At 45.7% G+C, this 23,643-nt stretch overlaps 1 protein-coding gene across 3 annotated transcripts; it reads right to left on the reverse strand.

Moving 5' to 3' along the window:
- Window positions 1–2,116: 2,116 nt before the first annotated feature.
- On the reverse strand, window positions 2,117–16,079 carry grhl1 (grainyhead-like transcription factor 1). 3 transcript variants are annotated; one of them, XM_049005123.1, is made up of 15 exons: window positions 15,904–16,079; window positions 12,720–12,906; window positions 12,288–12,361; window positions 11,349–11,715; window positions 10,810–10,892; window positions 10,369–10,528; window positions 10,094–10,205; window positions 8,547–8,641; window positions 6,600–6,846; window positions 6,309–6,439; window positions 5,150–5,175; window positions 4,935–5,023; window positions 4,244–4,329; window positions 3,781–3,845; window positions 2,117–3,647 (listed from the first exon to the last, which is right to left on the reverse strand). In XM_049005123.1, the coding sequence occupies exons 1-15, from the start codon at window positions 15,921–15,923 to the stop codon at window positions 3,533–3,535; spliced, it is 1,857 nt and encodes a 618-aa protein (XP_048861080.1). In that variant the 5' UTR covers window positions 15,924–16,079; the 3' UTR covers window positions 2,117–3,532. The 3 variants fall into 3 exon arrangements, with proteins under 3 accessions (XP_048861080.1, XP_048861079.1, XP_048861081.1); XM_049005122.1 differs by having other exon boundaries at window positions 5,150–5,178; XM_049005124.1 differs by lacking the exon at window positions 15,904–16,079 and adding an exon at window positions 15,200–15,891 and having other exon boundaries at window positions 5,150–5,178.
- Window positions 16,080–23,643: the final 7,564 nt, after the last annotated feature.

Consider the following 23,643-nt stretch of genomic DNA (forward strand, 5'->3'; position numbering starts at 1 on the left):
AAGGTTTAATAAAGAGATATAAAATAATGAAAATCGAGCCTCCGGTAGATGAGGGATGACAATGGAAATGTATGTCCGTTTTGGTCCTTTGTACGTATGAAAGAGGGGGACTGGAACAGCCTTGTTTGGCTGACAATGTAGGCTGATGTCATCATATTTTAGTGGCTCACTTAGTCTTACCTTGGTTGAGAGGCCCTGCCTCCCTAAAGCCAAACAGACGAACACAGACTAACTCTGGGCCCGGGGGACATCCAAGCTGCTGTATCAGTGCTATATGCGCGCAGCTCTATCGTTCTGACTCTCCGCTTCATTACCACTAATTCGTTGGCTGTTGTCTTGGAAACCCTCGTCACGTATGATGTACCGTGTCTAGAGCTGGGTTGGGGGTTGTGGCATCTTACAGCGATTTTCACACTGGAGCTGGTGACTTGCTGGGGCTCCACGCAGAAGCCAGTTCCTGACAGTAATGATCAAGACGAAACAAGCAGACTGTAGACAGACAGAGGATTCCATTGTGCTGATTCTCCCTTGTGGCACCGGTGGAGAATGCAGGGGAAGACCCAGGATCCGCCCACAGCGGCTGGTCCCTAGACAGTCAATCAAGTGAATCTGAGTCTTTGATTGGCCAATCAGTCAAGTGCCCTTTCAGTCAGTGAAATTAAGGATGTGTCTGAATTCAGGGGCTGCATACTTTGCGGTCCATGAAAGTGTAGCATTTATAGGCTGCGATAATCAAAGTTCGAACAAAAAATGTTGTCAAATGGGACCATCTGGTCTACGGATAATTTCCTATTTATGTCACCAGCTGTTCCCGCCCTTACCCTTCGAGTCACACCTACTGTGCAATGAATCTTGGGATATGTTGTACTGCAAAGGATGCATTGGGTGCATTATTCACTGGGCGGGAAAAGGACGCATTTCTAGCCTGCATTTGAAGGAGCCTTTGAGATGGGACAGCCTCGTTGCATGACTGGGACACATTTATTCTTCAAATGTAGCCTTAAAAGGACATAGCCCCTGAATTTGGACACAGTCTAAGAAATAAATGTAAAGAAATCAATGCAGAAGGCTAAAACTGAATAAAACGGTACTCTTGATTGGTTCAGACAGGAAAGCATCTTCCTCTGGATTATGTCATTAATCTACTGCAAGCACCACAAACCCTCTGAAGAAAACATATTAGAAAGTCTGTACCTAAGGCTTGACCTTCTGTGATGGATGTTTTTTTTTAATTCATGCTGTACAGAGAGTTCTGGATAAATCCTGTCATCTGGGCGTCGAGTTACCGTCAGGCAGGAGCTGTGCGTGACCTTCCTTCAAGAGGTTATATGAGACCTCGCGAGCCTCAGAGTCACGTGGACAGGGATCTTGGAACCACAGGTGTGAGTTCTCAAGGGGGCCTCGGATATCAGGGTATGTCCTGCACGGTAGTCCCCCAAAGGGGGTGACCAATTAGGGGGGTCTTTGACGGACGATCCTGTAGCCTGATGGAGAGAGGCGGATGCCCTTCATATTTCCTGCATCCATGGCACACTGTTGGCATGTAGCTGGAACTTCCTGCGTTGGTGGTCTTTGACCCATGCGATCCCTCTCCCCAGGTATGCCCCCTCCCCTATTCCCCAAACAGACAAAACTATTTCCAAGTTGCTCATAAAAAGTCCCTCCAAGCAGTCACATCCTTTAGAACGTTCTAGAACATTGTTTCTCACCCCAATCCTGGGGGACCCCCAAACAGTCCACATTTTTGCTCCCTCCCAGCTCCCAACACACCTGTACCAGGTGTGTGGTGTTCTTTACTGCTGGGTTCGGGTTTGCAGGGAGCTGAGAGGGGGCCAAAGAGTGGACTGTCTAGGGGCCCCCCAGGACTGGGGTGAGAAACAATGTCCTAAAGAAAAACCATCTATTTGTTGCCAAGACTTGACAGTAATTAACGGCCACCTCAAAATGTTTGTTTTATGTACTTATGTTAATCACTGCAAATAGCTATTACAAATTTTCCATGAGCTATTACCTGTCAGCAGGATTCGGGTTACAGCCCCCAGGGACCGGGTTATAAATTCTGGTCCAAGTCTGCACCTCCTGGGCGACTCACAGCCCAAATCAAAACACCAAGCAATTCGTCCAAATGCTGATTTTATTCATCACAATGCATTTTACACACATGGAAGCATCTAACCGTGAGCATTAAGGAAGCAGATCTACCCTCTTGTAAAAATAGCAATAAAAAATCCCATCGCATACAAACGACACTCTATAGTATTTCCATATAAAAACAAAATACAATATTAAATGATAATAAACATTTTCTGAGATTCATAAATCTTTAACACCCCAACCCTGTTCCTGATATATAAAATAAATACGTCACGCACTTTAGCATAATTGCTCTAGCCGATCAGCCTTGCCAGGTTTTCATTTTTAAAAAAAGACAAACATATTTTCAAAAGACCTACACTGGCTTCTGAATATTCGTAATTAGAAAAAAGGAATGCTAGTCATTGAGAATATATTTTTTTGACACTGACGGTTTATATGAGATGATATATACAGATCTATACAGATGCATATAGACACAGATTTATAGACGGTATCTGCTCATATAATGGTGAGTGAACTTCATTGCACGTCCTGTACAGGTCAAATGCATTTACCGTAAGCAAAATTCACTGAGACCGCAAAAGAAAAAAAACAAAAAAACAAACATGGCCGATTTCGATATTAAGAGCACAAGACTTTGAACGAAGCAGAGAAAGAGAAAGCCACGCAGCTTTAACAACATTTCCATAGCCATCTGCATGCGCGTGGACATCGCCGAAGGGGTGACATCAGACATAACGAGCCCAAGTCACCATCAGAAATACGAGAAGGATGACTGCTTAAAGTTTACAAGGCTAAATACTGCAAGATGTTATGCTTCAGACTGAGTCTGGTCCGGTTGGCTGTGCTTGTATGTACAATCAAATTTAGACACTCGAAATAAATCCCTACGCGATACCCTAAGTGTTATTCCTTCAGTGCAATACTATCCACATGGACACAAAGAAAAATCGTAGAGGAAAAGCAGAGTGGCTTAAAGGACCGGTCTCTGAATGTCGTCCTGCAAAAATCCCACGGTCGATGACTCTGGATGGTGATGGATGTTCAAAGTAGAGTAGTTTTTTTACACAACTTTTACGTCTACCTCCATTTTAGGATGTCCATCTAAGGGGCTTCCACATGTCCATCTTCTATTATTCAGGTAACCGTGGGAAGGACGTGGAAAAAGCACTGACATACTGGAGCTCGGCGTGTCGTCGTTGGTCAGCTCGCTTGTGACCAACAGCAGCTATTTGCCCAAACTCCTCCCAGGAGAACCAATGGGCTCCTCAGCTGATGGAGGAGTGTGTCGAAAACAGAGACAGACCATAGGCACAGAGTAGAGGGTAGGTCTATGTACATGATATGTAAACCCCAATCCTGTCCGCGATGCAGGCCCGCAGCCGTCCGAACTGGCGGGAGGTGCTGGTGTTTTACAGCCTGTACTCCCCCCCTTTCAGATCTCCGTGAGGGTGAGCTTGTACACCCCACCCAACTCCTCCATGTGAATCTGGAAGGTGTCTTCATTAGAGTAATGCTTGATGATGTTGTCGTCCATATTCACGAGGATCCTGATGAGAAGTATTGAGAAATCCAAGATATTCGATGGGAATAAAGCCACAGGCATCTATGTAACGTGTGGTTGGATATTTACGCATGTTTTGTGCAAGTATGTGTATATGACTGAAGTAATAAAATTCTTACCCCTTTTTGCACTTTTTGTAGACTTTCCCTATTTTCTCCAGTGGTACCTCATATTTGTCAGATATCTGGGCAAAGACAATTGTTTCACATCCTTTAGCTCAGCCATAACACAAAAGTTCCACGTACAAAAACCTGGGGATAGCTCTCGCTAGGCACTGCAGTTGTGTTGGAAGACGGTACGGTGTTGGGCAACACCGTTAGAGTGTCCCAGAAGGCGTACTGGCATGGCCCCGGTGAGCGAGGGCGTCTTGGACATGTTACCCTGAACTTTTGGTGCTAAATGGAAGCTTCCAGCTACAGGATTTTACACAGGGAAGTTGCATGTGGATGCAAGACAATCGATAACATGGTGTGATATAACGTATTGTATTGCTTATCCCGTGAGTCACGTTTGATTGTACACGATAGTCATGTGATGCAGTCTATGTCCTAAGTCATCTTTTTGAAAAGTAAAGGAGCTCACCGCCTCAAGCAGGCCTTTCAGCGTGGGGGTGTTCAGCATGAGGGCATCAAACACCTCCTCCGTCTCCTTCCGTACGTAGAGCAGGACTGCATGGTGGTGGGGGGAGAACAGACAGTAAGAAGTGAGATGCGGTTTGCCTGAGGAACGTACACACGTGTGTAACCAGGCCACGTTTTACCAAAAAGGCACGTCCCAGATAAGAGTATCTGTGGGTTTTTGGTTTTGGTTTGTGGTTCTGAAAAAAACAGGCCAAGCCCTTGTGTCCTGCTCTGGGATGCGGTGGAGGTATCTCTGACCAACAGAAACCCACACAGGATGTGAGAAGCAAGGTTATATGAGCCTTCCTTAGGTACAAAGACCACGTCCTTTTCAAGCCAATGCCTGGCAAGCTCTTGTGGCTAGGAGCTGTTGGTGACCACCGCTGCTATCTACAAAGCTTCCGATAGAGCCACCCTTGGTTTCTAAACCCAACAGGGTGAAGCTTTTGGGAAGCCGGAATGCACAAGGTGGCATCCTTCAGATCTGCCTGCTAGACAAACTCCCATGAATGCTGTCTCAGGGGTAGCTTGGTGTAAAGACGACGGGGATGTTCAATAGATCTTTCTCACGATGACCAGAATGCATGACCGCTGTAGCCAGATCACAAACACAGGTGTGCAGGAGATTCTGAGGAGCATTAAAGGAGCCTCACCTTTCTTGGGCTCTTCCATCCTGGCCATCTTGTTGGCAGAGGAGCCAAACTCTTCCTCGCTGGAGTACGGTAACCTCTTAATGGCCGAGCTGGAGGCGAGAACAGAGAACAGCTGGATTAATACTTCTGCTGGGTAAGGTCGATGGACCTTCTATTCCCCAAAAAATCCCAACCAGGATCACGGTCATAGAAACAAATATGAAAAAGTAACTCACCCTTCCTCTCCATCTTCTGCTGTGAACTGCTAAAAGGGAAAAGAAAACATGAGAAAACAACGTAACAGCACAGAATTAAAGAAAATAATTACAAGTTAAGATGAAAATAATTTCCCAGTTTTGAAACGGTTAGGTTGCCTTTCAGCCTGTGACTCACCCTGAGACCTGCACTGTTCCTACACTCAAACCCAGCTAGGAGACCTGTGAGGTTCCTCACCTTCTTGCATGCCAGCCCAAGTCGCCATGTTAACACCCAAGGGCAAACTCAAGTTTATTATTAAAATTGGCCCACTTGTAGGGAAGGAAAATTTGACTTCTTAAAATATCTTTTCTAGACTGTATTAGATTTCATCTAGTCCATATATAAAATCGAACTGATCCAGTATTATTTTTAAAATGTGTTCATTACAAATATTGCTGCATTTATAACCCAGTATGACAATTTCACTTCAGCCCAAACATGTCTGCTTATCTCAGTCATGCCAAATTAAACCATAAACCTTAAAGCATAAAGGTGGGCGATTCTCAGGAGGCCAAGAGGACGTTCAGTTCTTGACATTTTGGCTCAGGGAATCACGGCCGTTATGACATGTCAGACAGATAAGGACCCGTCATGTAACCACCGCTGGAAAAACAGGAAGAGGCCTGTTGGCCCCAGTAACGACGGCAAACAGTCTGTATGTGGAAAAGACCTCAAACTCCCCTCACTGTGCCTCTGCTCTGCGTGTCTCCCCAAGAGAGATCGGAGCCTTTGGTTCTATGTACAGTGTGTATCTCTGCAAACACCTGATGTTAATCTGTGTGGGAGGGGGGCCTAGGTGGGGAACCGTACAAGGACAGGGTGGAAGCAAATTTGTAACGGCAAACACTTGACCCCAATTATCACTTTAATATTCGTAGAAATTCCAGAAAGAGTGGAATCTTCCAGAACAAATGTCAGTGGTTAATTTCTTTTTCATTAAAAGCATGGCGAAGCAAGCTAATATGTGCCGACACGTTAAACGTTAAACTTGATATTTGATAAAGAATCGGTTAAACTCTGAGAAGCTGCTTTTAAGTGTCTTTTTAAAAATGGTGTCAGGGGTAAGAATACGATTCTGACTTCATCAATAATTCGCTGATCAAGCAGTAAGGACTGGAGTTGGGGCGTGTTACTCACATGGCGCTGGAAGTTGGAGAAGTGGATATCGGGAATGAAGAGGACGGGCTGGGTGTCGAAGTCAGTCATCACCTTGAAGGTGGTAATGTCACTGCGCTTGTGCAGCAATGTCGGCATCTTCACGTCCACAACTGGGGGGGGGGGGGGGTGGGGGAGAAGACATGACTCAGCCATAATGATCGAAATGGGGGAGGGGCAAGGCCTGAGGCAACTAAAAAGACAAATGTAAATAACCGAATTAGACCAGCGCCCGCTCCACCTGGGTGTGGCCAGTAGGGGGCATATACTCACAGTTGCTGAGGTTGGTGTTCAGGTCTACGCACTTCCCCTTCCGGCGCGTCTGCTTCCTCTCCTCGTCACGGATCTTGCGCTCGGCCCCCTTGTCGCAGAACACCTTGATCTGGCAGCAGGCTCGGTGGATGGGCCTATTACTGCGGTTGTTGTAGCTGTAGGTGTCGATCTGCAGATTAAGGGGCAGACCCTTCACGCCTTTCTGGCAGGAGAAGTCTGTGCTCAGGCAGTTCACCGCGATGAAGATCTGCGGGGAGGAGGAGGAGGAGGCACAACAGTGAATTTTAATAACAGTTTCCACATGTAGGAAGGGACACAACGACGGGTTACCGGGGGCAATGGCAGACAAAAGTGAAACTGTGCAGTGGCAGTGAGCATGTCTCCCCCTTTTGGAAGACTGGTGGAATTACACATGTTATTTGCTCTTAATTTAAGTCAAATTTCCGCTTATAATACTTGACAACAGATATTTTTAAATTCTTTGCTGATTGTGACTAATTCATATATAGATACCAAAAAACAGTGAGTATTGATGTTTCAATACTTTGTTGTTTACTATATACAGTGTTTAATATTTCATTTTCTACTTTGCCTAAAACATAATTATCTCATTAGTATGACAAGAAAACTTTCAATCTCTCCATTAAGTGTTTTAATACAACTAAATTACTAGAATATATTGAACATTTAGACTATGTTTTCTATTTATTGCCACCAGGGGGCAATATTGTAGTAGACAAAAATGCTCCATTGGGATAAACGATGTACACTCAAAGATATCATTAGTGCTTTGTCTCATACACATAATGGTGACTTTCCAAGTTCAGTGAGAACTTCCTGCTGGTCGCCGAAACCAGCCACTGAGCTTACGAGCTCCTCTCCCTGCTCTGCTTAGCCTCCCTGGGCTCAAGCAAACAGACAACGTAGCGTGAGCAAAAGGATGGGTGTCCTGTGACCACCAAGCCACGTGACCGCTGCCGCCTCGTATCCGGGAGCAAGGAAAACACTCTGGAAAAGACAACAAGGAGCTGCCTACGCCTGCAGTTCTGTTTGCTGTCAGCAGCAGTGCGGGAAGGATTTTTCGTTTTTTTAGAACCCAATTCTGGCATTTTTAAGTCACCTGTTTTGACAGAAGCAAAAAGCCTGCATCTAGATTGGCTGGTGAATAATCTCCCGCAGTCACTGTCAGAGCGGTAAAACGCTGTACCCGTTGGACGAGATTCCATTACTAGCCATCCAGCCGAAAAGCTCGGCTCCTGCCCCGTTTCCTCATTCCACGTCCCATTGTTGGGCTCGTCTCGCCTGAAGGCTTTTTCCTCCATACATCACATGAGGTGACAATAGGGGTGACAGGCGTCACAGGCGAGCAAATGTCGCCGCCGAGCCACAGAAGCGCATGCTCGCATCGCCGCGGCGTCCCGAGCGACGAACGCCACGGGAGAACAGACTGATGTCACGGCCGGGCGAACTGGGACGGCGCCCTCTGTGACAAAAGCCACTTGATGTCACCAGCCATAAAGGACGGGCTGTGTTTGCGTAGGAGACCGTCACGGGATAAAAAGGCGAAGAACAAGAAAAGTATAAAAAGCCCCTTAAGTCAGACTTCCCCATTTTCACCCTAGTGAAGCTTTGTTCATTTCAACAACCACCTTTCTCATGCCTCCCAACTGCCCTGCACACCCTCTTTAAGAGGAACTGTCTTGTTCGGAATGCGCGTTAACCAAACAATAACATAAACAGGTCGACTGGCTTTAGGTGACATCTGAACAAGGCTGCCTCACAACCAAAGCCAGTGTAAATGTGTCCTTTCTTAAGGCGGCACTAGCAGGGTGTAATACAGGAACGGCCTGTGAGTTAGCGTCAGTGAGCAGCCATTGTGAGAACACGCCACGGGCTCAGTAAAAGGGATCCTGCACCATCCGAGGCGAGCGTGTTCTACCCGCTCACCTTCGCCTCCTCGTTGATGTCCCACGTGAAGGAGATGGCGTTGTAGGCGATCTCCTCGATGTTGCTGATCGTGTTGAAGCTCTCTTTGTAGTCGGCTGTAGGGGACCGGAGGACGAGTACAGCGTCAGTGGTTGGGACTTACAGCTGAAGCCCCATTTACATCCAGTTTCAACAGGCAGAAAACTGGCTACAAAGACATGAGGTATGGAGAAACAGGGGTTATAATCATCTGCGTGGTGATGCACTGTGATGGAAACAGCGCGTGGCTCGGAGGACTGAGCCTCTCTGCCAGTGATCAGAAGTCAGAGTTCAGCCCGGCTTCGGTAGAATCATCACATGTCTGTGTAGCCTTGAGCAAGACCCTCCAGCTCCATGGGTGCCACTGCTGGTGGCTGCCCTTCGCCGCCAAGCTTGCTCTCATGTACATGTGTGTCATGGAGAGCAAGATAGGGTAGACGAAAAAGATAATTTCCCAGAGAGGATCAGTAGAAGTGTCATTATTATTGAATCACAAATGGACAGTGGATATTATGATGAGAATGATATTGACCTTCTAGTCAGAATTCCACATGCGGACAAGAATGACACAATAGTTGGCCTAGATCTCCGACACTGCTGCCCCGATCTTTGACTGCATCCATGGCTGGATGAGCTCCTCTCCACCATTATCTCAGACCCATCATCCATGGTGACGCTACGTGACAAGACAAGTACCCTATTCTGTGTCTTCTTTTCCAGTTTCACTTCCAGCTGTTGTCCCAGTACCGGCTGGTTCCATGGGGAACTGACCCCGGCCACACCCAATGCCCCTGCAAGCAGAGGGCTCTTCTTCTTTCGCGAAACAGAAGACATTCTCAATCGATGCATGGACACAGACTCACACAACAGCCTTTGTATGAGTTGGACCATCTCCTAAACAAGCAGTTTAGAAGCGCTTCCCTCCCCCCCAGACATCCACCCCTCCCTCTGGTCCACATAAGCCGAAGTACAACAACACGTTTACCCATCTCTCACATAGCTAAGCTTCTCTTTCACACGCCATACATGCTCCGCAGTGCCAGATGGATGACAGATTGTCGGTCTTCTCTCAGGAACTAAGCCGTGCCATTGTCCTCTTCAGAAGCCGCCGTTGAGGGCATATTTCCCCGCGCGGACATACGCACACATCCCACCAAAATTTGATGTGTGACATAGCGGACCACTAGGGGGGGCAACCCTGCTTATATTCCCTATTCTCCCTTTCCCTCCTTTTTTTGGGTTGAGGTAGTTTATGTCCAAGGGAGTCCCGAGATTCCCAAGGTTCCTGTAACACGTTGCAGGAAGACCCAGACAGAATATTCTGGAAGAACAATACCTATGTTTGCCAACATTCACACGATGGAACGTAACGATAAAAAAAAAAAACAAGCACACATGGAAAAGTGTGGGGCGTGTAGACTGTGGCGATAACGTGCACACAGTGATGGAACCACTAGGATGGCAAAAATCTGAGGGTGACCCTGTGGAGGAATTTAGGCGGGCGGCTGATCGAGAGAGGAACATCCTACCGATGTCGATGCAGCGCTGCTTAGCTGTGTGCTGCCGGGAGTGCCAGTACTTCCAGTGCTTGAGCTGGTCTTCCCGGCATTTCTCCTCCCCGAACACCACCATCACCACACTCTGGAAAACAGCAAGTCGCAAGCGTCAGCCCACACACCACGGACGGAAGGACGCATCCGCTCAAACGCCCAACATGGTCAACAGCCCAACAGCAAAAGTCTAACAGCAAACCCTAACCAAGAACCACGTTTCCTGAGGTGCTGCGTTCTGGTGTCACCCTTACCCGGACTTTGCTGATAGGGTGGTGTAAGACCTTGCTGTTGTTGTCGGTTTCCCGAAGGCTGATGGGATAGAATTGGCCCTTGTTGAGGTATGTCATGGTGCCATCACCAGACTTCTGCCGGAGTGACTTGGAAGCCTCCAGTGTGTATTCAAAGTTATTACTGAGGAGGTAGAGCAGACATACAGTTTAGGAAGACCCTCCATTTTCTTAGACTTGAGATGCATTGAGATGCATGCAGTGTTTCCCCGAGAATCAGCACAACTCTTAAGCAGGGAACAATGGTGAAAATCAGGGAACAATGGTGAACATCACAAATTGACAAATCTTGGGGGAAAAAAAAGATTTGTTTTCCAAGGCTCAGAGCTTTGAGGAAGTGAGAAAAGCGAGGCCTGCTTAACGGAAAAGCCTGTCGGCCGGGGGGGGGGGACTGGATAGGCCTACCTCAAGACGGTATCGAAGCTGGTATAATCATCCTGCGCAATGGTGGGCATGCGTAACTGGAGATCCCCAGGGAAAGGGAACACCTGCAGTGGACAAAGGGTGGGGTAGCGGGGGGTGGGGAGGGGTTGAGGACCAGCATTACACAAACATCGACAACATGGACTCGCTCCCAGGGAGCTGGGGGGGGGGACTCTCTCAGCCAAGGGAAAACAAAGCATTGCCCCCACCACTGCTCCTGTATAGGGTTTTGTTGGACTATCCTTTTAATGTAATCCCCCACCCCAACCCCCCCAGGTTAAATACAGAAAGGGAAGAGAAAAGGTTTTGCTATTGTAAGAGAAAAGTACAGCGTCTTATTGTATTCAGTGGACAATGGAATAATAACATGCTAGCCGCTATTTTGGCAAGTTCAAATAAAACCAGGTAGGGTTAAGCGTAGCCCTGGCTCCAGAGGCACAGGTGAAAGGGGTATTGTATGGAGGGACGCTGGCGTGGGGGGGGAGCGGGGGGGTCCGACGGGATGAGGCCTCTCGTTGTACCTCCTGGGAGCTGTCCTTGAAGGTCTCCGGGAACGTGGAGTCAGGGGTGCGGGGCTGCGTGCAGGGGCTGAACTGGCTGTGGTTGCTCGAGCGCTCGAACGGCACGCTGTGTCCGTCTGGCTCGGCGCAGTGGGCGCCCGGCGGAGCCGGCACGGGGAAGCCGTGCGAACCGCCCTCCGTCTTCACCGGGTAGCTGGGCACGGCAGTCAATGACACGGTGACCGTGGTATCCGGGGAAGGGAATGGTGCCCTCTTGTCCTGCCCAAGCTGGTTCGGGAGGACGATGTTGAACGGGACGCCCTTCAGGACCTGGATCCTGCTCTCCCCCGTCCCCATGGGAGCCTCCTGAATTGGCACCATGTGGTTTCTGCCGGTGAACGCAGACAAGGGATGGTGAGGTCAGCGCCGCCCACAACCGAGCCCGGCACACCGTTCCCCCACATTCCTCCCAGTTCCTAAATTCTCTGCAGGTATTGAATTTCACGGCGGCTTCGGAAACGTTTGTCTCCCGTATCGATTTTCCGGTGCAAACATCCTAGCATTCTTTGACATTTTTGGCTGCCTCCCATGTCTTGCTCTTTTGACATATTCCCATAAACGTAACGAAGCCTGTTTTTAACGTTTCCATTATACCAGCAATAATACCCGTATGACGCGTAATGGTCACAGTGGGGGGAAAAAAAAAAATCGGTGCGCCTGAGAAAGCGTTTTGGTCGGAACATTGATTAACATCACCGTTATTGTCTACTCTGTGCTGCAAAAGCAAAAATTCTCAAACGGTGCTTCCGTGCCAAAGATCGACGTGGGTGAAAAGACATATTTCAAACAGTCAATGAGATGAAAACCCCAGCACAGATGCTAACACGCAAACAGAATGTCCTCTATCACAGGAAGGGAGCCTCTTTACTGAGTAGCCATGGCATCAAAGAGCCGAATTACCTTTTGTTGGGATCCACATCAGATCCCAGCACATCTGTCTTGGCCGGTGATATTGTTCTCTTTTCCCGTGGCACCTGTGGAAAGCAAACATTATCTGCATGGCCCTGACCACATCCTGCAGCCAGCAGGTTCCTCACTACGCATCAAATCTCTCTGCTGTCTCTCGCACTCAATTCTTCTAATCGATAACTCAACAAATTGGTCCACTCCGAGCAGATCCGTAGAACGACATCACTCTACTTCTCACATCTTCCTTTCCTAGTTGTTTATCAGTTTAACGGATAGGTGATCTAGATGTAGGTTTCTCGGATAATGGAACACGGAACACCCTGGAAAGATGATGTTCCATAAGTGACTGACTTCAAACAGGAAACCAGAAGGGGCCCCACTGAGGTCTTTGTGACCCACGCCCTCCCCGGCTATTAACAATACCTTGTAGTAGTCATAGAGGAGTCCCAGAGCTGCTGCGCTGTCCTCGTCTCCATTGATGCTCATCATAGCCTTGGTGGCGACCGTTAGGGGGTTCTCCAAGAAGGATTTCCAGGCCTCGTCCTCGTTCGTGAAGGATCTCCTCTGGCTGTAGCCAGGGTCATTCTGTAGCACCAGCACTGCTCTCTTGCTACAGAAACAAAGGAGAGCATCCGTCAAGCAGGACAGCCGGAGAAACCTCACAAGCCCATAGAATTATAAAGTAGAGGAGCCAGCACATGATATGCAACGATCTGCGAACTTCCTCATTTTTCCGTTGGGAGGTTGGACTTCTTAGAAAATGGATGCATTGTAATAAGTGAATATAAAAGACCTTAATGGGAATGTGTATATTTAAAAAATAAGCCATTCCAAGCTCAAATACTAAGGGTCTTTAACACTTTTTACACGTGTCATAGAAAATATAAAAGGAAATTCAACAGATTTTTGGCAGGAATCCATCTTTAATGCATTGTATCCTGCACCTTAACCTGTTGTGAAAAGGAAGTGTTGGCAATAATTATGATGGTGCAACACCTACTCGTTAAGCTAGATGATTCTGGGGGGAGGGGGTATTTGTGCTGGTCTGATACAAATAATCTACCAAGAAAGATTAATGGGGAAATTCTGAAATCTTAAATTAGTTATCTTCCTCGTCATCATCATCATCATCATCATCACGACTGTTCACATCCAGTGTTTTCAGAAATCCGTAAAACATCCGAAAATGAGATATGGACCCCATGTGTATGACTGTGCTTTGAGGGAGGGTGGGCGCTTTGGCAAGGGTGGGGTTTGGCCTACACAGTTAAATCATGTATGGAAAAACGGTGTTGTCAGACAGTTGTACTGCCGAAATACAAAACACATCGTTCGTAGATAATTTAAATAAAAGAGATGAACACTTACAAAAGGAAATGACATGCAAAGCAGTAGTATATCTATTTTTGTCCCTTTGGACCTTCTAACAAAAAAATAATTTACAGGTCTGTAAAGCAACCAAATGAGCGGGAACCTTACTAAACATTTTACACTATCAATTTACACACTATATTCAAACCGGCCAAAATAAGAAAAGGATTTGAATTTGGTTTTATGAGTGGTGGTTACGCAATGCGATCCGTGGCATCGCCGCACACGTGATAATTTCACTTGTTTAAGGTAAAACGTCTGTTGAAAGTGCAAATATTGACGACGCGTCCTGTCAACGCTAAACCTAAATAGTGCTCTCGAATGTCAAACATTCTAGCTAAAATATACATTAAAAGGCGTAAGGAATATTTGTTGATTTTCCTCTATTTAATTGGGTGACCCAAATTCTCTAAGCGCTTATTTCACCATTTTGATTTATTCAATTAAATTTGGACTATATGCCGTCATCATCCAAACAAAAAAACACAGTCAATTGCGTGTTAAATTTTGCCTTAACATCAACCCAATGCTTTATACATAGGATAGGTCCATATGATATGGTCCAATTGTTTAATGTGCCCCCCCCATATGTCGTAGACATGTAGGATATCGGTTGCGGGTATGCAGATCTACTGACTGTAGATTCTTTTTGTTTGTTTGGTATAGGGAAAGAGTCGATCCGTTGCCTAGTTAGTGATCAAAAGAAGTATATTATTAGTAATCCAATATCTAATTGTGTAATTCACAGACGTCCCCCCGGGTCGATTAATACATTTTGGATTTGCAATCCGATAGATCCGTTATTTCGTGGGACTAAACACACAAGTGGACATGCAATCCTTCATTAAAACAAAGGACTCGGCCATGCATGGCTGGAGCCTATAATAATGCTCTAACGCGGCCACATAAAACCTCAGATAAAAAGTGCCAGCTTATTTCAAACGAAGAGAATCGTTTCGTTGTGTTAAAAGGAAATCCCGTCCGAAGCAGATTCTACTTGCATGAATAGCTATAAATAATAGCACACCTTTGTTTTTCGGCCTGTAATTAATGACCATACTGCATTCTTTAAAGGTTTGGACAAATTACATCAACAATCCGCATCTAAAGTAACAGTGATTAAAATGTAGTGCCGAAAATATGTCCAAAAATACAACATATATACGGCTAAAAAACGTTTTAGCAACAGAAACGTGATACCCGGCAAAGCGGCGGCTTTCGCTTTTTCCATAAATAGCATAACTTATTGTCATTGCATTCGTGTGCGCTGAAGAAGCAACCCCGTGAAAAAAAACTTGTCACGAAACAAATAGCGATACTCGGCGACTGTTGTCTAAAATGTCTTTGCTTTGCTGACACAATATTCCTCTAAGAGATTTTAAAGGTAAGGCAGCCAACGCCTTGTAGGTGTACTATTTCACTAGAGTCAACGTTCTCCTTGTCAGTCCCATTAGATGCCGGGGAAACGCTGACATATAACGAATATTTTTAAACTATTTAAAATAAACAGACCCTTACAGTAAGTCATTTACCGGAAACATGCATATAGGGTCGGTCCCAGTGAGACACTTGGCGATGCGTCCTGTCAACGCTAAACCTAAAGCCAGAAGTCTTCATGCAATAAAAAAATGAAATGGGGGGAAAAAGTGAAAAACGTTTTTATTCGTTAAAACACTTTTAATCGTTAACAGAAAATGCCAGTTAGGAGCGAAACCAAGAACAGAAAATACACCACCGGTTGTTACTGACAGCAGGATCTAGCCCTGGTGAAATTCTGTCGGGTGTCCAGAAACTGTCTTTAGACTTTGACTTTCAAGGAAAAAAAATTTTTTTCGGGTCGGAAAAAAAGAAGCAAAACGATGGTAAATGTGAAAAACTACGCGGGAAGACAAAACAGGTAGAAATATGCTCCAACAAGTAGAGCAGGTGCACATGCACCTGCGCGAGCGGCGCAGGCTGCAACATGACAGGTGAGGCGCGCGCACCCATCCCCATCCCCAAGTCCGACATCCAAGCCGGCAGCTCGTCAGGCAGTCAAAAAAGTGAACGGATTCTTTCCAAGTCATAGGACCGAGAAGCAAAAAAGGCAATCCTTTACCCTTTGAAAATGTCACAGTACATATACACGTAGCTATCAGTAGATTATTCCACAACTGATAAAATTGGTGAAATGTTCAGCACCAGACACATACACACCGGTTCTACTGGACTTACACCCCTGACAGAGTTCACTTACTTGTCATGTTCCTGTGTCATCTTGGTCGGTCAAACTGGACTTACTAGTTATACGGTAAATCCGATCCGGCCTCTTTACCTGAAAAACTTCTTAAAGAAGCGGGATGAGGGCAATGTTAAGGTTGTCCCTAAAAGAACGGGTTTTGTTGGCTTTTCTCGCTTTTTGAGGTATAGTCAGATTCAGAGGCCGGTTTTACCTGTGACTGAGCACCAGATTGGATTACAGGGGCATGAGGGGCGGGGCCTGGCCTTCCAACAACATTGGCTGCGCGCTCCTGATTGGGCCGTCCGTGGGCTGGGTTCCCAGGTTTCTTCCACCTTTGCATCACAATGCCCAACCTGACGCTCAGCATTACTTCATTTGCGTGAAATACGCAGTTTAACAGTGATTGGAGTTGTGATTCTTTTTCACTATTATTTATTTTTTGGGTCTGAACTGTTCAATCCATGCAAAATTTTAAGTTGCACTGAAGCATGATTAATAGACTAAAGCCGATGTTACAGTGACGTTGCTTTTTGGGAGGCTATGCTTAAAGTAAAGCAGAAAAACATCAGGCCTCGTGCGTCAAGAAAGTTTGGTTTACAATCCCAATAACTGTACAGTGATTGAAATTAAATCAGTAAAACAGTGATATCTAGTTTATGTGCAATTCAGTTAAACCGTATCATCACACACCTGCCTAGTTTCTCAACCAAACAAGAGGCTAGTAGAGAACGTAACTATTTAGACAGCTTCCAGGGGAAACATCACTCTGGGCCTCATTAGCACAGGCCTCCCTCCATCACCCCCAGTTAGTGGCAATCACAGGTACCCAGTACCGCACCTCTCTGATTTTCTGTATCTAGTACCAGCACCTCTCATGAGGTATATGAGAGTACCGAATAACAATGGCTGTACTGGCACGCGTTTTCCCCCAATTCAGGCACTGATCGCCACTACTTTATGACACAGTCGCAAAAGCAATGCTCTTTTTTTGAAAAAAAAAAAAAAAACTTTTGAAATTAATACAAAGTTAAGCGCAAGCCGTTATTCGATGCTGTTGCAACTAACCTTTGTTCGCCCCAAGCGACGAAGAGGAAATCCGAAATGGATGAAAACCCGGACCCTAGGTTTAAGCCTATATGTTAAATTAAACATAGAAAATGCTACTGGAATTTCAAAGATACATTTTCCTGTTGCCTTTTTGTATGACATGTGGCCTGTACCGGCCATAACATTCGCTCACATTTAATTTCTCACTGCCTTACGTGGGCATGATAGATCAGTATGAACTACGGACCTTCTAGCAGAACGATGTCCGTATAATATCCTCTGTCGGAGGCAAAGAGTCGCACTCGATGCGCCACAGGACATGCAACAATGCCATCTTGGGTCGAGTCGCTGCCAAATTATGTAGGCCCGAAGAAACTGCAAAGATAAACTTACACGGAGGGGAATCAAATTGCCACCTTTCATTCGCACTCCTGCGGCCGGATGAATGAATCGAGGATCATTTGCGGTTTCTGTCGAAACCACGATCCACAAAGGGGGCAATTACATTTAGGGTGATAAAACAGGAGGGTGAATGCACAGCTCTCGAGCATAGCTTTCGAGGCTCATGCAAAACGGATCTCAATGATTTGGACCTGAATAATAATCGAATGACGCTGCTTTGTTTCACACAATTGCGTGCCAATTTATCTTATGTGAAACGGTGAAAATTACATTCGTAAGAGTTATTTGTTCGGTATACGAACACACGGAGCTGAGGGCAATAGGCACCTTTAGCAGATTCATCTGTATATCCAGTTACACTGAAATACCTTAAATTCGCCTGTTTTCAAAATGATACTTTTAGACTGTTATGTGATTTAAAAATACAAAAAACATACCCAGTGCTTCGATTAAAATATAGAACAAACTTGATCTAATTATAAATAGCAACGCAACAAAGTAAAATTTTATTTTGAAAAAGCCAGTAGCGGATTGTATTAGGTGAATATACGGCTGTCAGAATTTAATCTCAGGTGTATCACTGTGACAGCACACACCCATTTTCAGAGCCAATAACTGACCCCCACCCGGTACAAAAGCCTTGTGACTAGTCTCAGAACAGGGAGCAGTCTCTGCAAGTAATAAATCCACCAAATGAATCAGCATTAAACTAGACTGAAGTGATAAAACCGAGGGCGTAGGTTTGGTTTCAACATTGGTAGAGACCAAATCAGCCCCGAACCCAACTCTCCCCTAAACTCACACGGTACTCCCACAGTATTGGTAGGGACGTGTCCCAGTACCGTTCATACCCAAATGATAAAACACGTTCGTGTTTTGAACAGCCATGGTTGTTGCACTTATGAAACATTTACCTTCACAAACGGATTAACACGGATTAACACGCATGCAATCCCCCCTACCTTATTTATGTACGCTGTCTCTAATTTTTAAATCGAACTATTTATTGGAAATTCCGCAAAAGTGATTAAAATCATCAGACTACAGAGCGGGGACTCTTTGCTTTAGCTAAGTTGTATTCTTTACTGCGGGATACAATTGCAACAGTTTAAGTTAGCTATCCTAAAACTAAACATACATAAAAATATCAATAGGAATTACTCATGATTAATTTCAAACATGTTTCCTTTCTTCTGTGGGAGATATTCTAACGCGTGCGACAGTGCAACATATCGTGAATTCGCTGTCAGCCTCGTGGTATACGTAGGATATACGGTCGATGAAGAAACGCTCGCTTTCAGCCCTTTGATGGTGGCGCGCATTAAGCACGGAAAGCGCGCACACCTACGCATGCATTTACTCAAACCAAATCGAGCTCCAATTAAAGACATGGAAAGGATTGAGCATCTTTAATGTGCCCCGACAGTTAATGAAAGATCCAGCAATTCAAAGTGTTTCATATTCTGTCAGATGTCAATTCCTGTTAAACAACAAAATACTTTGTTTTAGGATTGTATGTTTTGTTATCAGTGGAAACAAATTTTATCTATAGTCTATCCATCAGTAAAAATGTGCAAACTATAGGTTTACAATCAGTGTAAATTATTGAGGGAGTGGGTTATAACTAAGGTTGTAATCATAATATATACTGGGGGGAAATGTCATCCCCTTTATTTAGATATGTTCACAATGTATCCCCAGTATATATTATAATAGCCTTGATCCCCCCAGTGTTGACTCCATAGTTACGGCCTTGGTTGTAACCCCCCGGTAATCAAAACCAAACAATACGACCCCCTGAACCTCACCCCCTCCCCAAGCCAATACAACCCCCTGTACCTCAACCCTCATAATGCTCAACTTCAAGATTTGCCCTTGAGTGTAATGCATTGTTACATTCCGTTGACTAAGGCACTGATAAACAATCACCTTTTTGCAAAGAGGCTTTGAAGAATTGGTAAAACATGCTTTTCATGAACTTGATTGACCAAACGAACCAGTGTAAATGGGAGAATAACTGGATGAACAAGCCCTATATTGGAATATATCCATCTGTTCTCAATTTCTGCTTATCCAGTTATGTTCACAGTCACCTGGAGCTTGTCCTGGGAAGCTGACTTGAGGCGAGGGACACCCAGGATGGGCTATCACTATCACCATCACCATGGAAATGCATAGCACTATCAATGATTTTTCAGCCTTTGACACCCCCCCGTGAAAGATATATACTAAACATAGAGGTATATTAACATGGCTAGGGGGCCTTATTTGAGGCACCAGAGCCCCTCCTACTCTTTTCTTTGATAGATGGGGGGTGGCCCCCTTTTTTAGTGGAAGCCCTTGCGCTTCAGCCAACGTAACCCTATGCATTAAAATGTACCTAAATAATCAACACGTTCTACAAGTGAGGGCCACCTCTCAACGATTGTCCAAAGGGAAAGAACTCAATGGTGCAGCTTGAAGCTACAGTAGATCAGAAGCCAGAGAAACTGTGACCACACCCTCCCTCTGGCAGAGCTGGAAGATCGTGTGTGTGTGTGTGTGTGTGTCTGTGTGCTTTCTGATAGGTGACTCAAACTCTGCGTGTGTGGGTGTGTTTTAAGAGAACAAGGAATGGAAACAGGGGTGATCTTCTATACCAGTGTTTCTCAATCCGGTCTTCGAGGACCTCACTTCAGTCCACATTTTTGCTCCCTCCCAGTTCTAGGTAAGGAGCTGGGAGTCACGGGGGACCTGGGTTCAGAAGTACATGATCATGCATTGGCCAATACCAACACGTCTGGACTAAAGCATCTGGGTACAGCATGGAAAGTAGCTCCCGAGAAATATTTTGAGTTTTACTTCATTAACGAGTGTATAGTGATCAGCGCTTTTGTGACGGAGATGGGGTCATGCAGAGATGAGCAGCAGCCGATCTCTACAGCACAGAAGTTAGGCGATGTTCTCCACTGTTGGATGGAGAAAAAGAGAATCAAAATAGTCTCTGCTGATGGAGAAAGTGTTTTGGCAGTAGAAGAGGGGCAAAAAGCAACGTTTGGGGGTCCGACCTGGTAGTGTGTTTCTAGGTACATGCCCATTGTTTAAGGAATCAGAGAGAGATTAGAACAATGTGAAGATTCTTGCTGGTTCACTGTAGGAGTGGATGATGTCACAATGCTAGAGGCCTTGGCTTATCATTGATGGGACCTTCAGTATGGGAGAGCAGGATCGGGGTTTTTAATGCAGGATTGCTATTTACTGCAGTCACAAAGGTGCAAAATGTGGTCATTTTATTGATGTAACATATGAAGGTTTCAGCTCTTCCTGGTGTGTACGAAAGTGTACGAAATCTCTCTCAATGCATGCTTATGAAGATATTCATCTGTAGATGTAAACGAGGATAAGTTTTGGCGGCAGAGCCTCTCTTTGTGTGGTCTCAGCGTAGAAACAGATAGAGAAACAGAGAAGATGTAGGAGAACAAAAGCAATTGAGAGGATCCTTAGTCTTAAGCAGCTTTAGAGGTGATACCAGCTAGATATGAGGAAGCTTCCGGAACTGTGGACCTCCAGTCCACTTTGCTGTGCCGTGTTTACTGGTCCTGCAGACACCTGTTGCTTTTAGGGGGGCTGTTAGTGTTTATCGTCTATTCGTAGGACAGCAGATAAGGGTGATCTGAAAGCACTTACTTATGCCATGTTTTGCCATGAGCTGACAAGGCTGAATCCCCCTCAAACAAACATTTGGTCAATTTACAACATGTCTTTGTGAAGCCGTTGAAATGCCCTTTCTTAAGGGATATCGGGGGGGCAGGTTCTCAAGGTTGTTGAAAGTAGAGCGCAAAGACTTGTTCTTTTTTTAAAAAAAAATTTGATTTATCTTTCGATTTTCACTGAATGCAGCATTAATTGGCTCAGGTGTACGTTCAATTTCGTTGATGGATTTTTGCTGAATGAGCAAATTGCGAGCTGGAAAAAAAGCAACATTGTTATCTTGAGACTGGGGGCAAACAGACCTCTTGAATGTCCGTTGTAGAGAAGTCAAAAGTTGAGTTTTTTTGAATGAAGTCATGGCAGAATTGGTGGTATTTTCCCAAAATCTGCTGAAATGTCATGCATCGTAAGGACATAAATAATAAATAATAGTTCTTAGCAGATATCTCTATCTCAGAGAAAAATAAACAAGTATCCTGAACAGAGTCTGGTGGGGGGGGGGGAACGTTCAGCATGGTGGCGAGGCCTCGTGTGTCCCAAGTGAAGCCCTGCAGGCTTCACCGCTACCTGGTACTACCAGGATGTTTGCTTGCAGACCGGATGAAGACAGCATGATGCGCAAATACACCAACACCGATGCTGCTGGTGCTCCTGGGGAGGCCAAAGGGTAAAATTGGCACAGCTGAACCAGAGACGGCAGCCCATTACCTCAGAGGGTGGTGATAGAGGCACGTGATCTGTGACCCACACGTGATCCTCCTTAAAACTGACACAATCCTTGCTTAGACGAGCCAGCTGTCCCATGCCCAGTGCAAAGGAACTTGTAAGGGTGTCAGATATTCTTTCAGAAGGTCGTAGCCAGTGCCATTGTCCTATTTGGCGACATAGGTGGCTGCCAAGGGCGTCATATTCCGAGGGGGCCCTAACTTAGCAAGTTGAATTAACTTTGTCTGAAACGGGGACAGGGGGGCATGAAGCCTGCATAGGACGTCACATGGGCTCTGACCTGCATTGTTTGTAGCCGTGATATTTTCAGTGGTGTGACGACAAAAACACCCCTCTCCCCCTCATTAGAGATTAGATGCAGTAAATGATGAGTGACAGCAGTATCTGTTTGAACCTGGCTGTGTTTCTGCCTCTGCGCAGTGCTGGCGATCTCCTGCATAGCGATCCCAACTTCCCACTAAACGGTTAACTGTTCCCTACGCTGCGTGATCTCTATCTGTTTGCATTGTCTGTTTGCTTTTTGGGATACTTCTGTTTTGTGTGGGAAAACGTCTTCTCCTGCTCCCTCTAACCCCCACCCCACTCCCCATTTTGCCATCCTTTAATACCTGACAGTTAGCATATTACCTGCCTGCATTATTTACCTTAATCACACTAAACAGGACAGGGACACCATGGAAATGAGATGCAAATCCCGGACTCCTCTTGGCCCACCGGGAAGCGTGCAGGACATCGACCAGGGCCGCCAACTGCTGTTCGTTTCTGAGAATGACAAATGAACAGCGACTGTTTTGTTTCTAACTGTTTTTTCTGTTGCCCAAACTGGCCCGAGTTCTTCAAAGCTGGTTAGGATGCTGAGAACTTATCACCAAATTCCCTTCTGCGTCTCACCTCTTCTTCCCGAAGACAGGTGCTGTAAATAAACATGCACATAACTCCTGTTTTGTAGGTTATATTCTTTCTACAGGAGGGAAAACAAATTTCTGGTCCCAGGTTAGATACAAGTCTTGGAGCCACTTAGAGACTTAGTGGACCATCATGTATCCATAAATCACTTCTGGGTTTCTAAGCTGCTAGATTCATAATGCAGCAGTGGAACCCTACAAATAAAGAATAACCTCATTTCTCATCGATGCCATACAATTTGATATAAATAGCAGCGATGGATTTGCCCGTTTTCCTTCCAGAACCCCTCCAGAAGCTGCCTCTTTGTTGCAATTGCTTTTCTCCCCTGAACTTATGCCTACTTACTGAATCCTCTTCCTCCAAGCAATCCATTGCTGTCACTGTCACCGATTTACCCAATACTTTTTAAGGAGGGTGGGGCACCTGCATTGAACTGATGCAAACAAGGAGACAACAAGCAAACTCCACCCAGAAAGAGCTGCCCAGCTCTGCCCCGGAGTTAATTAACTGCGAAACGTGCAAACTCTCATCCTTATGAGTGGCGACACCTCAGGGCATGTTGTCATGAAAACACGTAACTTTATTTCATCTTAATGGGACATAACTGTTGGCTAAATATCCATGGAGACACGTCGAAAACAGCTGCATGGCTGGTCTGATATCCTTGCAGAGTCAGAAGAGACAGGAGCGCCAAGCGGGGTTCTCGAAATCTGCAGTTTTAGCTAACTGGAGCAAACTGGATCAAATGAAAATGAGAAATCAAAAGTGAGGCAGTGTCTGCATACCTGGTGCTTGGAGTTGGTGGCCTGGACACGGTAATGCACAGGTGCCACTGATGAGGGTGAGTGGGAAGGTCGTGTGTTAACGCTGTGTTTGCGAGGGGAAGGTCACTGGTTCAAATCCCAGGCCCGGCACTCCGATTTCACCACTGGGCCCTTGAACACGGCTCTTAACTCTCAGCTGTTACATAGACTATAGCTGATC

The sequence above is a fragment of the Brienomyrus brachyistius genome, unplaced genomic scaffold (genome assembly GCF_023856365.1).
Source record: "Brienomyrus brachyistius isolate T26 unplaced genomic scaffold, BBRACH_0.4 scaffold148, whole genome shotgun sequence".
Lineage (NCBI taxonomy): Eukaryota > Metazoa > Chordata > Actinopteri > Osteoglossiformes > Mormyridae > Brienomyrus > Brienomyrus brachyistius.